The sequence below is a fragment of the Hemitrygon akajei genome, chromosome 18 (genome assembly GCF_048418815.1).
Source record: "Hemitrygon akajei chromosome 18, sHemAka1.3, whole genome shotgun sequence".
NCBI classification, from domain to species: Eukaryota; Metazoa; Chordata; class Chondrichthyes; order Myliobatiformes; family Dasyatidae; genus Hemitrygon; species Hemitrygon akajei.
Window position 1 is genome coordinate 3,058,987 of NC_133141.1, and position 14,590 is coordinate 3,073,576.

Below are 14,590 nucleotides of genomic sequence, written 5' to 3' on the forward strand. Positions count from 1 at the left end.
CATTTCCACGATTGATGAAGGCCAATACACCATACGCCGCCTTTTCTTCTTGACTGGATTTACAACAGCCTTTGTACACCACGGTCCCTGTACCCTACCACCCTTTCCCTGTCTCATTGGAATGTACCTATGCAGAACCCCACGCAAATATCCCCTGAACATTTGCCACATTTCTTCTGTACATTTCCCTGAGAACATCTGTTTCCAATTTAAGTTTCCAATTTCCTGCCCGATAGCCTCATAATTCTGCTTACCCAATTAAATGCTTTTCTAACTTATCTGTTCCTATCTCTTTCCAATGCTATTGTAAAGGAGATAGAATTATGATCACTATCTCCAAAATGTTCTCCCACAGAGAGATCTGACACCTGACCAGGTTCATTTCCCAATACCAAATCAGGTACAGCCTCTCCTCTTGTAGGCTTATCTACATATTGTGTCAAGAAACCTTCCTGAACACACCTAACAAATTCCACCCCATCTAAACCCCTTGCTCTAGGGAGATGCCAATCAATATTTGGGAAATTAAAATCTCCCATCACGACAGCTCTGTTATTATTACACCTTTCCAGTATCTGTTTCCCTATCTGCTCCTCGATATCCCTGTTACTATTGGGTAGCCTATAAAAAACACCCAGTAAAGTCATTGACCCCTTCCTGTTCCTAACCTCCACCCACAGAGACTCCATAGACAATCCCTCCATGGCGTCCACCTTTTCTGCAGCTATGTCAATATCTCTGATCAGCAGTGCCACCCCCCCACCTCTTTTGCCTCCCTCCCTGTCCTTTCTGAAACATCTAAAGCCTGGCACTTGAAGAAACCAATCCTGCCCCTGAGCCACGTCTCTGTAATGGCCACCACATCATATCTCCAAGTACTGATCCACGCTCTAAGCTCATCCGCTTTGTTCACAACACTCCTTGCATTAAAATAGACACATCTCAAGCCTTTGGTCTGAGCACATCCCTTCTCTATCTCCTGGGCTTATCCTCCCTCTCGCACTGTCCACAAGCTTTCTCTATTTGTGAGCCAACCTCCTCTTCCCCAGTCTCTTCAGTTCAGTTCCCACCCCCCAACAATTCTAGTTTAAACTCTCCCCAGCAGCCTTAGCAAACCTCCCCACCAGGATATTGGTCCCCCTGGGATTCAAGTGCAACCCGTCCTTTTTGTACAGGTCACACCTGCCCCAAAAGAGGTCCTAATGATCCAGAAATCTGAATCCCTGCCCCCTGCTCCAATCCCTCAGCCACACATTTATCCTCCACTTCATCCTATTCTTATTCTCACTGTCACGTGGCACAGGCAGTAATCCCGAGATTACTACCTTTGCGGTCCTGTTTCTCAACTTCCTTCCTAACTCCCCGTAGTCTTTTTTCAGGACCTCTTCCCTTTTCCTACCTATGTCATTGGTGCCAATATGTACCACGACCTCTGGCAGTTCTCCCTTTCACTGCAGGATATCTTGGATGCGATCTGAAACATCCCGGACCCTGGCACCTGGGAGGCAAACTGCCATCCGAGTTCCTTTCCTACGTCCACAGAATCGCCTGTTTGAACCCCTAACTATAGAGTCCACTATCACTACTGCTTTCCTCTTCCTTTCCCTACCCTTCTGAGCCACAGGGCCAGGCTCTGTGCCAGAGGGATGGCCACTGTCATTTCCCCCAGGTAGGTTGTCTCCCCCAAACAGTACTCAAACAGGAGTACTTATTATTAAGGGGTACAGCCACAGGGGTACTCTCTAGTACCTGACTCTTCCCCTTCCCCTTCCTGACTGTGACCCACTTGTCTGTCTCCCGTGGCCCTGGTGTGACCACCTGCCTGTAACTCCTCTCTATCAACTCCTCACTCTCCCTGACCAGATGGAGGTCATTGAACTGCATCTCCAGTTCCCTAACTTGGTCCCTTAGGAGCTGCAGCTCGGCGCACCGGGTGCAGATATGGCCATCCGGGAGGCTGGGAGACTCCAGGACCTCCCACACCTGACACCGAGCACAGAAAACTGGCCTCATACACATACTTCCTCCTTTCCGCAAATAACACCGGTAAACCTACCTCGCCTCGTCCCGTTACTGCCTAAGCCCGTTGAGCCAAAGCCCTATCACTCTGCTGCCTCTCACTCCACTGCCCGCTGGATATGGCGGTCTTCTTTTTAAATCTTTCGCACTCTACTGCCTGACGTCACGTGCCTGCGCCCTCTTGCCTCTCTTTTACCCCGAGTAAAAACTGTCTTCACAGTTTTTTTACTCAGAGAGTGGTGAGTGCGTGGAATGGGCTGCCAGCGGCGGTGGTGGAGGCGGATACGATAGGGTCTTTTAAAAGACTTTTGGATAGGCACATGGAGCTTAGAAAAATAGAGGGCTATGGGTAACTCTAGGTAATTTCTCAGGTAAGGACATGTTTGGCACAGCATTGTAGGCCAAAGGGCCTGTATTGTGCTGTAGCTTGTCTATGTTTTTCTATGTTTCTCTGTTTCAGCCACCTGTAACAAGAGATATTTTGTAAATCACCCAGAGAATGATCATAACAAGATGAGTGCTTCCACTGATTTCAGCAACACTAATTGTTCTGAGTTTTACTTCTAAGAGCTGTATTATATTAGGGAAATACAGCATAGAAACAGGCCCTTCAGCTCAGTGATTCAGTGCCAAGGCAACCCATTTTCACTAATCCTATATTTATCCATTTTTTATTTATTAACTATTCCAGTTGATACCATTCACCTACCTACAAGACACAAATAACCTATTAACCCTATTTGGAATGTGAACAACCATACAGTGGAAAACTAACCTGTCACAAGGAGAACATGGAAATTTCACACAGACATCACTGGAGGACAGGATTGAAGCCAGAAATTTGGCACTGCAAGGCAGCAGATCTACTAAATCGTGCACCTGTGAAACACCCATCCTCCCCTTGAGTTCCCACTGAGTTAATGTCTCCCTCCATTCTTTATTAAACCAGTATCTGTAATCCCAGATGATAACCTCGTGCAATGTGAAGTGTATTATCACTTAGCAGGGCCACACAGCAATGCAAGGGCTGGGAGATTCTACAGGGCCATCAAATTCTATGGAGAGCTATGTTCTGTAGTAGAGAACCGTGTTTTGTCAATGGATGGCTGTCAAGAAGATAAGCAAATTAATTCTAAATTAGTTCTCTTGAACCTTGGACAGAAAAATCCAAATTGTTGACAATTTTGTAAGTAGCTCCCAGTGCTCTATCAGAAGAACACCTCAGAAGTGAATGAAAAGTAAAATAGTAAGAAACAAAAAAGAGAAGCTGAGATAGCATCTCCAAATGAGATGCAAGGAAAAGTTCAAAAGGACAGTTTTTTGTTAAAGTCTGTGTTACGATTTCCTGTCAATTTCTTTAATCATGATTTAGTGTGTATACCACTGTCACGCAGATAACAGTTCAATTGTGTTAAATGTCAGCTTTTCTCAAGTATGTTTGAACCAAGCAGAAACCCATTATCACATCTGTAGTCTCTAGATGAAATCCGGTAAATTTCTGTTAGCTTGATACAGAATGGATAATCACTCTGCATGGTGACAGTACACATTTAGCCAGATTCAGAAAGTTCAGGCATTGTTGTCAGAGTGACGATTTGGTGAACACCAGCTGCGAGCTGGAATTATTCCTATCTTTTTGCAGTTTATCCAGCCAGGATGGCATTTCCCATCAGGGTAAGATGTTACAGGTTTCCGCCCACATGAGAACAGAGCCTCATTGATGACTGGTCCAACACTTTTGGTTCCATTCAGGAGATGGGCTGGTTGGTTAAACACCAATAACATCAAAGAATATTGGAAGAGTTGCCTTATCTGATGATCATGCATCCGATTATGAGTCAATCACCAAGTGTGCACCTTACAGACACACTGAATTTAACTAAGTCAGGTTAACATATGGTACTGCAACATTTTTTTTCAAATTGGACTCCTTAAGATTCATGCCGTATTTAAATATTGTCATTCTTAAAGGGGCCATATTGAGTGGTCTTCATTTTAGTGAAGTCAGAGCTAACAGAGTGATTATCAACCAAAACTATGTGAAAGGTATTATGTCAGATAACCACATTTAAGATATTTTTTTCCCTGTTTCCAGTCGAGGTGTCCTTATCGGTGCTCCAAAGGCAAATACAACCCAAGAAAAGGTTACAGAAGGCGGAGCAGTGTTTCATTGCCCTTGGTCGTCTAATGGAAGTCTATGTACATTAATACCATTTGATAACAAAGGTAAGATGTCTGCTCACCAGTGAGCTCAGCAAGGGTGAAGGTTGTCACCTCTTGTGTTACAATATCCGGACCCATTGGAGTGATTGTAAATTTGAGGTACTCCATGACTTACTAACTCCATGTAACAGTGGTTGGAAGTTGATCACTTTTCTGTTGATTGATATATGATTCCTAGGGACCACCATGGATCAAAAACTGAAAATGTCCATGTATTACCTTTTACTGACTAGTTTATGTGACCCTATCTATAACTAACAACATCTGTTGCATAAAGGGATTTTCAGAAAATCATGAACTATATGAATATAGAAAATGCATTTATTTTGAAAGATCCAATTTACAAATATATTTATCTATTCAAAGAAAGGGACATTTGATAAGATGTTACAGGTGTCTGCCCACATGAGAACAGAGCCTCATGCTGGCTGGTCCAACACATTTGGTTCCATTGATGAGATGGGCTGGTAGGTCAAACACCAACAACATCAAAGAATATTGGAGAGTTGCCTTATCTGTTTAACAAGGACTAGCAGCAGAAGTGGTGGATGTGGGGTCGATTTCAACGTTGAAGAGAAATTTGGATAGGTACATGGATGGGAGGGGTATGAATGGTTATGGTCCCGGTGTAGGCTGATGGGACTAGGCAGATTAATAGATTGGCATGGCCTAGATGGGCTGAATGGCCTATTTCTGTGCTATAGTGTTCTATGACTCTATGTCTCTGAGAATTTTTTTTTGCAGAATAGAGGATTAATTGTCACTGTGTAAGAGGCAAGTCCAGTTACATGCTGGAGCTTTATATTATCCATCTTACTTGAGAATAAACAATGAGATCAGGTGAGGCAAAACATGGCAAGGAACATAGAACATAGAACATAGAATAGTACAGCACATTACAGGCCCTTCGGCCCACAATGTTGTGCTGACCCTCAAACCATGCCTCACATATAACCCCCCACCTTAAATTCCTCCATATACCTGTCTAGTAGTCTCTTAAATTTCACTAGTGTATCTGCCTCCACCACTGACCCAAGCAGTGCATTCCACACACCAACCACTCTCTGAGTGAAAAACCTTCCTCTAATATCCTCCTTGAACTTCCCTCCCCTTACCTTAAAGCTGTGTCCTCTTGTACTGAGCAGTGGTGCCCTGGGGAAGAGGCACTGGCTGTCCACTCTGTCTATTCCTCTTAATATCTTGTACACCTCTATCATGTCTCCTCTCATCCTCCTTCTCTCCAAAGAGTAAAGCCCTAGCTCCCTTAATCTCTGATCATAATCCATACTCTCAAAACCAGGCAGCATCCTGGTAAATCTCCTCTGTACCCTTTCCAATGCTTCCACATCCTTCCTATAGTGAGGCGACCAGAACTGGACACAGTACTCCAAGTGTGGCCTAACTAGAGTTTTATAGAGCTGCATCATTACATCGCGTCTCTTAAACTCTATCCCTCGACTTATGAAAGCTAACACCCCACAAGCTTTCTTAACTACCCTATCTACCTGTGAGGCAACTTTCAGGGATCCGTGGACATGTACCCCCAGATCCCTCTGCTCCTCCACACTACCAAGTATCCTCCCATTTACTTTGTACTCTGCCTTGGAGTTTGTCCTTCCGAAGTGTACCACCTCACACTTCTCCGTGTTGAACTCCATCTGCCACTGCTCAGCCCACTTCTGCATCCTATCAATTTCCTCGACACTATCTACAACACCACCAACCTTTGTGTCATCTGCAAACTTGCCAACCCACCCTTCTACCCCCACATCCAGGTCGTTAATAAAAATCACGAAAAGTAGAGGTCCCAGAACAGATCCTTGTGAGACACCACTAGTCACAACCCTCCAATCTGAATGTACTCCCTCCACCACAACCCTCTGCCTTCTGCAGGCAAGCCAATTCTGAATCCACCTGGCCAAACTTCCCTGGATCCCATGCCTTCTGACTTTCTGAATAAGCCTACCGTGTGGAACCTTGTCAAATGCCTTACTAAAATCCATGTAGATCACATCCACTGCACTACCCTCATCTATATGCCTGGTCACCTCCTCAAAGAACTCTATCAGGCTTGTTAGGCACAATCTGCCCTTCACAAAGCCATGCTGACTGTTCCTGATCAGACCATGATTCTCTAAATGCCCATAGATCCTATCTCTAAGAATCTTTTCCAACAGCTTTCCCACCACAGACGTAAGGCTCACTGGTCTATAATTACCCGGACTATCCCTACTACCTTTTTTGAGCAAGGGGACAACATTCGCCTCCCTCCAATCCTCCGGTACCATTCCTGTGGACAACAAGGACATAAAGATCCTAGCCAGAGGCTCAGCAATCTCTTCCCTTGCCTCGTGGAGCAGCCTGGGGAATATTCCGTCAGGCCCCGGGGACTTATCCATCCTAATGTATTTTAACAACTCCAACACCTCCTCTCCCTTAATATCAACATGCTCCAGAACATCAACCTCACTCATGTTGTCCTCACCGTCATCAAGTTCCCTCTCATTGGTGAATACTGAAGAGAAGTATTCATTGAGGACCTCGCTCACTTCCACAGCCTCCAGGCACATCTTCCCACTTTTATCTCTAATCGGTCCTACCTTTACTCCTGTCATCCTTTTGTTCTTCACATAATTGAAGAATGCCTTGGGGTTTTCCTTTACCCTACTCACCAAGGCCTTCTCATGCCCCCTTCTTGCTGTTCTCAGCCCCTTCTTAAGCTCCTTTCTTGCTACCCTATATTCCTCAATAGACCCATCTGATCCTTGCTTCCTAAACCTCATGTATGCTGCCTTCTTCCACCTGACTAGATTTTCCACCTCACTTGTCACCCATGGTTCCTTCACCCCACCATTGTTTATCTTCCTCCTCACCGGGACAAATTTATCCCTAACATCCTGCAAGATATCCCTAAACATTGACTACATGTCCATAGTACATTTGCCTGCAAAAACATCATCCCAATTCACACCTGCAAGTTCTAGCCTTATAGCCTCATAATTTGCCCTTCCCCAATTAAAAATGTTCCTGTCCTCTCTGATTCTATGCTTTTCCATGATAATGTTAAAGGCCAGGGAGCAGTGATCACTGTCCCCCAGATGCTCACCCACTGACAGATCTGTGACCTGACCCGGTTCGTTACCTAATACTAGATCTAGTATGGCATTCCCCCTAGTCGGCCTGTCAACATACTGTGACAGGAATCCATCCTGGACACACTTAACAAACTCAGCCCCATCTAAACCCTTGGAACTAATCAGGTGCCAATCAATATTAGGGAAGTTAAAGTCACCCATGATAACAACCCTGTTATTTTTGCACCTTTCCAAAATCTGCCTCCCAATCTGCTCTCGGAATAGATCACATTCTGAGAGATGGCAGGTGAAGTATCCCAGCCTCTCCATTTCCCATGCCATTCACACTCCTGTTGCATTCAGCTTAATATTTTTAACTACAACTCCTTAGCCTTTCTCACCCCAACCCGTTCAGCTTCTTCCTGACTGCTGGAAGTACGAATCTTAAGGTCAGTAATTATCAACTTTAATTGAATTATAAAGATGTTGAACTAGGAATGGACTGTGATGACATTACTTCCCTAGCTTGGCGGGGTAAAATTGTAAACTCCATGTAGATTTTGGGGATCATGATTGGACTCAAGTCACTGAGGCTGTGCGGTTAATGTATTAATGAGGGGGAGGGGAGGGGGAGATTGCAGAACTATGGGGAATGCTAAGCATGTCAGGACATGTCCCATTTAAAATGACCTTGGATTCTGAAAATTGAGGTGGGGTGAGTAAGACAGACAGAAATCCTGTATTATTGACACAAAATACTCTGCAGATGCTGGCATCAAAGCAACACGCACAACACGCTGGAGGAACTCAGCTGAGTTCCTCAATCCTGTATTATTGCCACTTCACGACAAGAATGAAATTCATCCCTGTTTAAAAATGTTGTAGTGCTAAGGACTCAAATTTCCTAAACTTTGGTATATTCTTCAAATAGTGAGTGATGTTAAGGCAGGAGAATGAGGTTGAGAGGGGTTTCAAATCATTGTCCACAGAGTAGAAGAGGATGGTGAAGTAAAGGTTTAAGCTGCATGAACTGAAAGGAGTAGAAATGGGAAGTGAATGCAGGGGGACTATTTCAGTGATACCAGAGTTAGCTTTACAAAGAAGAAGGGGAAAGTTTTGAGCTTCCAGGAAACAAGACATTTTAAGTCAAAGATAGAAGAATGATGTGTGAGGAAAATGAACATTTAAAATGGCTTAACAGAATTCAACATGATTTAGTTGGTAATAGTCCTTTGAGCCAAAATCCAAAGAGTTGAGCAGTTAATCTTAATTGTTACTTCAATTAATTGCTGAAGGAGTGCTACAATATCAGAGGCACCTTCCTTCAGATTGGACTATTGTTTTTACTTCTGGCCGCCTCATTGTAGGAAAGATGTGGAAGCTTTAGAGACTTTGGATCCTTGACTTCTTCACTGAGAGACAACAGTCTGTGTGGATTGAAAATAACATCTCCTTCTCATTGACAACCAACACTAGCCACCTCAGGGGTGTGTGCTTAGCCCACTGCTCTACTCTCTATAACCAGGACTGTGTGGCTGGGCATAGCTCAAACACCATCTATAAATTTGTCAATGACACTACTATTATTGACAGAATTTCAGATGGTGATGAGAAGGTGTACAGGAGTGAGATAGATCAGCTGGTTGAGTAGTGTTGCAGAAACAACCTTGCACTCAATGTCAGAATTGAGCGTAAACTTCAGGAAGGGTAAGTAGAGGGAACACACACCAGTACACATCAAGGGATCAGCTGTGGAAAGGGTGAGCAGCTTCAAGCTCCTGGGTGCTTGAACATTTCCTGGGCCTAACATAGTGATGCAATTACAAAGAAGGCATGACAGAGGCTATATTTCATTAGGAGTTTGAAGAGATTCAGTATGTCACCAAAGACACTCACAAGTTTCTACAGATGTACCATAGAAAGCATTCTAACTGATTGCATCAGTGTCTGGTATGGAGGGGCCATTGCACAGGACTGGATAAAGCTGCAGAGAGTTGTAAACTCAGCCAGCTCCATCATGGGCACTAGCCTTCCGAGCATTGGGGACATCTTCAGATGGCAATGCCTCAAAAAGGCGGCACCCATCATTAAGGATCCCCATCACCCAGGACATGCCCTCTTTGCATTGTTACCATCAGGGAGGAGGTACAGGAGCCTGAAGATACACATTCAATGAATCGGAAACAATTTCTTCCCCTCCATTATCAGGGTTCTGAAGACAATGATCCCATAAACACCACATCAGTACTTTTCCCTCTCTTTTGGCACTACTTATTTAATTTAATTTATACACCATATGCTTCTTATTTGTAATTTATAGTTTTTATTATCATGTATTACATTGTACTGCTGCCACAAAACAAAAAAATTCACAACATATGCCAGTGATATTAAACCAGATTCTGATTTGGAATTTTCAAATTTGCATATGATAGGTTATTTGTTAATGGAGGTATCAAGGGATATATTGAAATGATAGGCATAGGTCATGATAGACATTAACTGTAATTATGCATTACGTTGAAACCAACTAATCAGGAGAAGCCATGTCTCTGCTACTCTTCTGAACATTATTTGTTGGTCTACTTAGTTTCTTAGAAACCGCACCCCCCCCCCCCCCCATACCTCTACTCATTCACGTTGAGATGTTTGAGCTTTATTGTGATATCCTCCATCACCAAATAGCCTTGCGAGTCTCTTTAGAAAATATTTATTTAGTCCATTGAATAGTAAAATTCTGGATCTATAGAAGGAAAAATAGAAATAACTTTAAGAAGTACTGGAGATAAACATGGTCAGGATCAGGGTGGATATAAAGTCTGGTAGGGGATGTAATTATTTAATATTTATTTTGTGTTTACCAGTTAGATGATTGTTTTTGTCTATTAACACTGATGCAGTGCTTAAGTAGCTTGATTTATTTTCCTGCAGGTGACCGATACATTAATCGCACATATGAGATTCTGATGGAAAATAAATCCAACCAATGGTTTGGAGCAACGGTCAAAGCACACAAGGACAAAATTGTGGTTAGTTTATCTGAATGCTGATGGCAGAGTGAAACTTCCTGCACATTTGAGCCCAAGAACAGATGTGTTTGAGCATAAACCCAGTACAAAAATCAACTCAGGGGAAAGGCATGAACATCACAGAAAATTAATTTTCTGTTTTAATCTTGTTGTTCTGATTTTGCATGAGTGAAACTTTGATTATCATATTTACAAGGGAATAAATTGTTTGGAGTATGAACTTTCTTTCAGCCACTGGTAATGTTTATTTTCTTTTTTCAGTCTAGTTTAATATTTTCTCATGTGTAAGCGTGGTGAATTGAATGTCATTATCATTATGTGCCATGTTGTATGAAATGGTGATCATGGTCTTATCCATAAACCTAACTGTTCTTGGCAAATTTTTCTACAGAAGTAGTTTGCTATTTGTAATGTTAAATTAGGTTTGTGGGTCTAACAAGTGAGACTGAAAACACTCCCTGTGAATAGGTATATTAATCATTTAGTTACAAACAGTAAAAATTCAACCAAACATTCATGTTCCCCAAGTTACAGACACTACAAGGCTGACTACTCAATAGACATATGTACATTCAACAAACATACTTAGTTCAAAGTGCATACAGAGCATACCTTCCCAACGGTCATGTGCGACGCTTGGCTTAAACAAAGGGAAAGGGAGATCCTCCCACACATGCTCTCTATATACCCAGGATGTTTGAAATTGGACACTAAACAGCTATCCAATGGGAAAAACAGCTGCAGTTTCTAAACTAACCAATCACGATGGAAGTGACTTTCGACAATCAGAATAAGGCACACCCCCCGCAGGACACAATTACCTTCTTCTGGGCAGTATCTTTACCAGACGGGTGACCCCAGCCATTATCAATACTCTTCAGAGATTGTCTGCCTGGTGTCAGTGGTCATATAACCAGGGCTTGTGATATGCACCAGCTGCTTGTATGACCATCCACCACCTGCTCCCACTAAACATAGGAGTAGAATTAGGCCATTCAGCCTATCAAATCCACTCTGCCATTTCATCATGGGTGATCTTAGATCCCACTCAACCCCATGCACCTGCCTTTTTGCCATATCCTACGATGGCCCGATCAGTGAGGAATCTATTAACTTCCGCTTTGAATATACCCACAGACTTGGCCTCCACCACTGTCTGTGGTAGAGAAATCCACAGATTCACCACTCTTTGGCTAAAAAAATTCCTCCTTACTTTTGTTCTAAAAGGTCACCCCTCAATTTTGAGGCTGTGCCCTCTAGATCTGGATACTCTCACCAAGGGAAACATTTTCTCCACATCCATCTTATTTCGTCCTTTCAACAGTCAATAGGTTTCAATGAGATCCCCACGTACTTTTCTAAATTCTAGTGAGTACGAGCCCAAAGTTGCCAAATGCTCCTCATATGCTAACCCTTTTATTCCCAGAATCATCCCCATGTCCAATCAAGAACCTATCAAGCTTTGCCTTAAATACACCCAATGGCCTGGCTTCCACAGCTACATGTGATAACAAATTCACCACCCTCTGGCTAAGGAAATTTCTCTGCATCTCTGTTTTAAATGGACTCCCTTCTATCCTGAGGTGGTGCCCTCTTGTCCTAGACTCCCCCACAGTCGCTTGGCTTTCATTCTTCTAAAGTGGCCTCTGAAAGAATGTTACATCAGGGTCCATGCAACTAAGCTTAACGTTAGCACTGATGGAAGGTTAAGTCCTGAAATGCTCTTGCTCCCACTGTCATAGGAAGAAAGCATCAGCAGTTGAGGTACAAAATCCATTCAATTGTTTTCTTGCTTAATTAGGGACAGGCAATAGATCAACCTGCATAGCCTATGAACAAAAGAAAATATATGTGGACAACATCATTTCAATGCTCTTACAGAAAACTAATTTGATAAATTATTTGATCAATCTGTGCTGTTCACGCTGTCTTCCAAATCTCCATTCAGTCGATGTGTGCTCACTCTGCAGGCCTGTGCGCCAATGTATCGCTGGAAGTATGTGAAATCAACCTACACAGGGTACCTCACTAGTGGGAGTACACCAGTGGGCTCATGCCTGGTAGCATCCAAGAATTTCAGCACCTATGCAGAATATTCTCCCTGCCGCTCCAATCTTTTGGAAGTACACATAAAAAATGGTAAGAGAATGTACAGCATAAAATCCACTGATTTCAGAATGTTCATAAAACTGAAGCCTTCTAATATTTATAAAGATTCATATAAAGCTTTGTTCTGCATGTGGGTTCCTATTTCAGTCCAGTTATTGTTAAAGCACACCTAGTTAGATTGAATTGCATTGTGCAATGGGCATGAAATATATAGATTAAGCACTTGTGATGTCCATTGTACTGCAAGACGTGTCTGTGGTCAATTGTGATTGCAGTGGGCTTCCAGCAGGAGATGAGAACTCAGAGGAGGCTGAGGTACAGAGGGAGGGGGTGGAGGAGGGGAAAGGTGCAAATAGGGTGGAAACTGGAGATTCAACAACAGAGATGAAACAATAAAACAGAGTGGAAAGAGAATTAATGAAAACAGAAAACAAAAAATCAGGAGAGTAGAATTAATAAGCAGGGGCCAACATATTCCCCGGTGACCATTGGATGTCCTCCAAATGTTGTGCTTTCTTCTCACATCCCAAAGATGTGTGGGTTTGTAAATTAACCAGTATATGGGTCAGTGGTGGAAGCTGGCGTAGAATTAATGAGAATGTTGGGGAATTTTTTGAAAATGGATTAATGTAAGATTAGTAAAAATGGTGGTTGATGATTTGCATGGACGGGGTGGGCCAAAAACACTGTTTTTGTTCTGTATCTCTCGATGACTCAAAAACCGATGAGCTAGAGTGGAAGAGTCACAGTTGTTAACGTGTAGGGAGATCATGAGGTAAAATCCCAGCCTCCTATTGTTGGGGAATGAATGAGAAGGTCAACAGATAGGGATGGTTAATTTGTCATTGAGTTTACTGGTAAATTTTCTCTCAGATAGAGTTGTTGAATATTTGAGTTGCATCCAAAGGTCTGGGCTAGAGGCAGTTATTGAAATCTCTAGTTATACTGGTTACAGTTTGCACCTTCAGCATTTGCTTGAGAGGATTCAAGAATCATTTAAGATGCAGCAGATCAATCAAACCTAATTCCTTTGTAAATATATGTCATCTGGAATTGTGCTTCTATGCTAAATGATTAATTGCAACTGTCTTTATTTCTCAGGTCCTGATCAACGTTTTTGTGAAGCAGGATGGAGCAGTGAGCTCACAAAGGTAAAAAGCTCACGCTGTATTTATCTACCCTTCAATTTCCCATTCCTGAAATAACTTTTTTGTTTCTGGGGGATTGACACATCAGTTTGAAAATGAATATGAGCTGCAAGTCTGTAACAAAGATGTAACAGATTCCACTCGCCTCTACTTGAAAGAGAAATGCTGACTGGCTTATTATGTTGACCAAAATCACTATTAAAAATAGCAACAAAAGGAATTTGATGTAAATGTATTGTACATCCATTCAATAATTTTGACTTGTACCAAGGAGATATTCAAGGAGCAGACTCTCCTGCACGAATATCCCATGAAGTTCTGTAAGATACTCCTCACTAAACATCGGAAAGTGGGGGAATAAAGAAAATAGAATGAGAGTTAGCCTAACAAACCTTTAGTTCTGCTCCACAATTCACCAGGATGACACTCTCCATGTGGCTGGTAGTAAATTTCAGTGCTCTGTTCCCACCTTCACCTCACACCCCACTGACCTCGGTACTTACTGCCTACTTGATTATATTTAATGAGTTGACCTTCACAGACAGCTATGATTAGGAATTCTATGTGTTCATCATCTTGGGGTGAAGACATTTCTTGTGATATTTGTTCCAACTGAAGCACCTTGTATCCTGACACTGTGACCTCTATTTCTGAACTCTGCAGTCCCTCTGGTTAAAAAATCACAGCATGTTGCTATTCTCACCAAAGTCATAGAGTCTTAGTAAAAAACTTCAACGCCCTTAACATAAATCTTCAGTTTTGTAAATGAATAAAAACTCCAGAATGTATCAGGCTACAATGATAGAGAACTCCATTGTTTCACCCTTTCCTACCTCTTCAAAATGTTCTGGTTTACTACATTGTCTGTATTTGGCAAGACTGACAACAACTTGGCCAGCAAACCACATAGCTTGCATTGTTTCAGATCAAGCAAACTCAACCCAGCCCAAAAAAACTACGAGGGGTGATTGATAAGTTTGTGGCCTAA

General features: G+C 42.5%; 1 protein-coding gene across 1 annotated transcript in view; it reads left to right on the plus strand.

Annotated features, from left to right (window-relative positions):
- The window catches only part of LOC140741028 (integrin alpha-8-like), a 157,045-nt gene that overhangs the window by 24,647 nt on the left and 117,808 nt on the right, over positions 1-14,590 (plus strand). The window contains exons 2-5 of the mRNA XM_073070660.1: positions 4,115-4,245; positions 10,248-10,345; positions 12,316-12,484; positions 13,556-13,605. Of these exons, the coding sequence (XP_072926761.1) occupies positions 4,115-4,245; positions 10,248-10,345; positions 12,316-12,484; positions 13,556-13,605 (448 nt within the window). The remainder of the gene's footprint in view (positions 1-4,114; positions 4,246-10,247; positions 10,346-12,315; positions 12,485-13,555; positions 13,606-14,590) is intronic.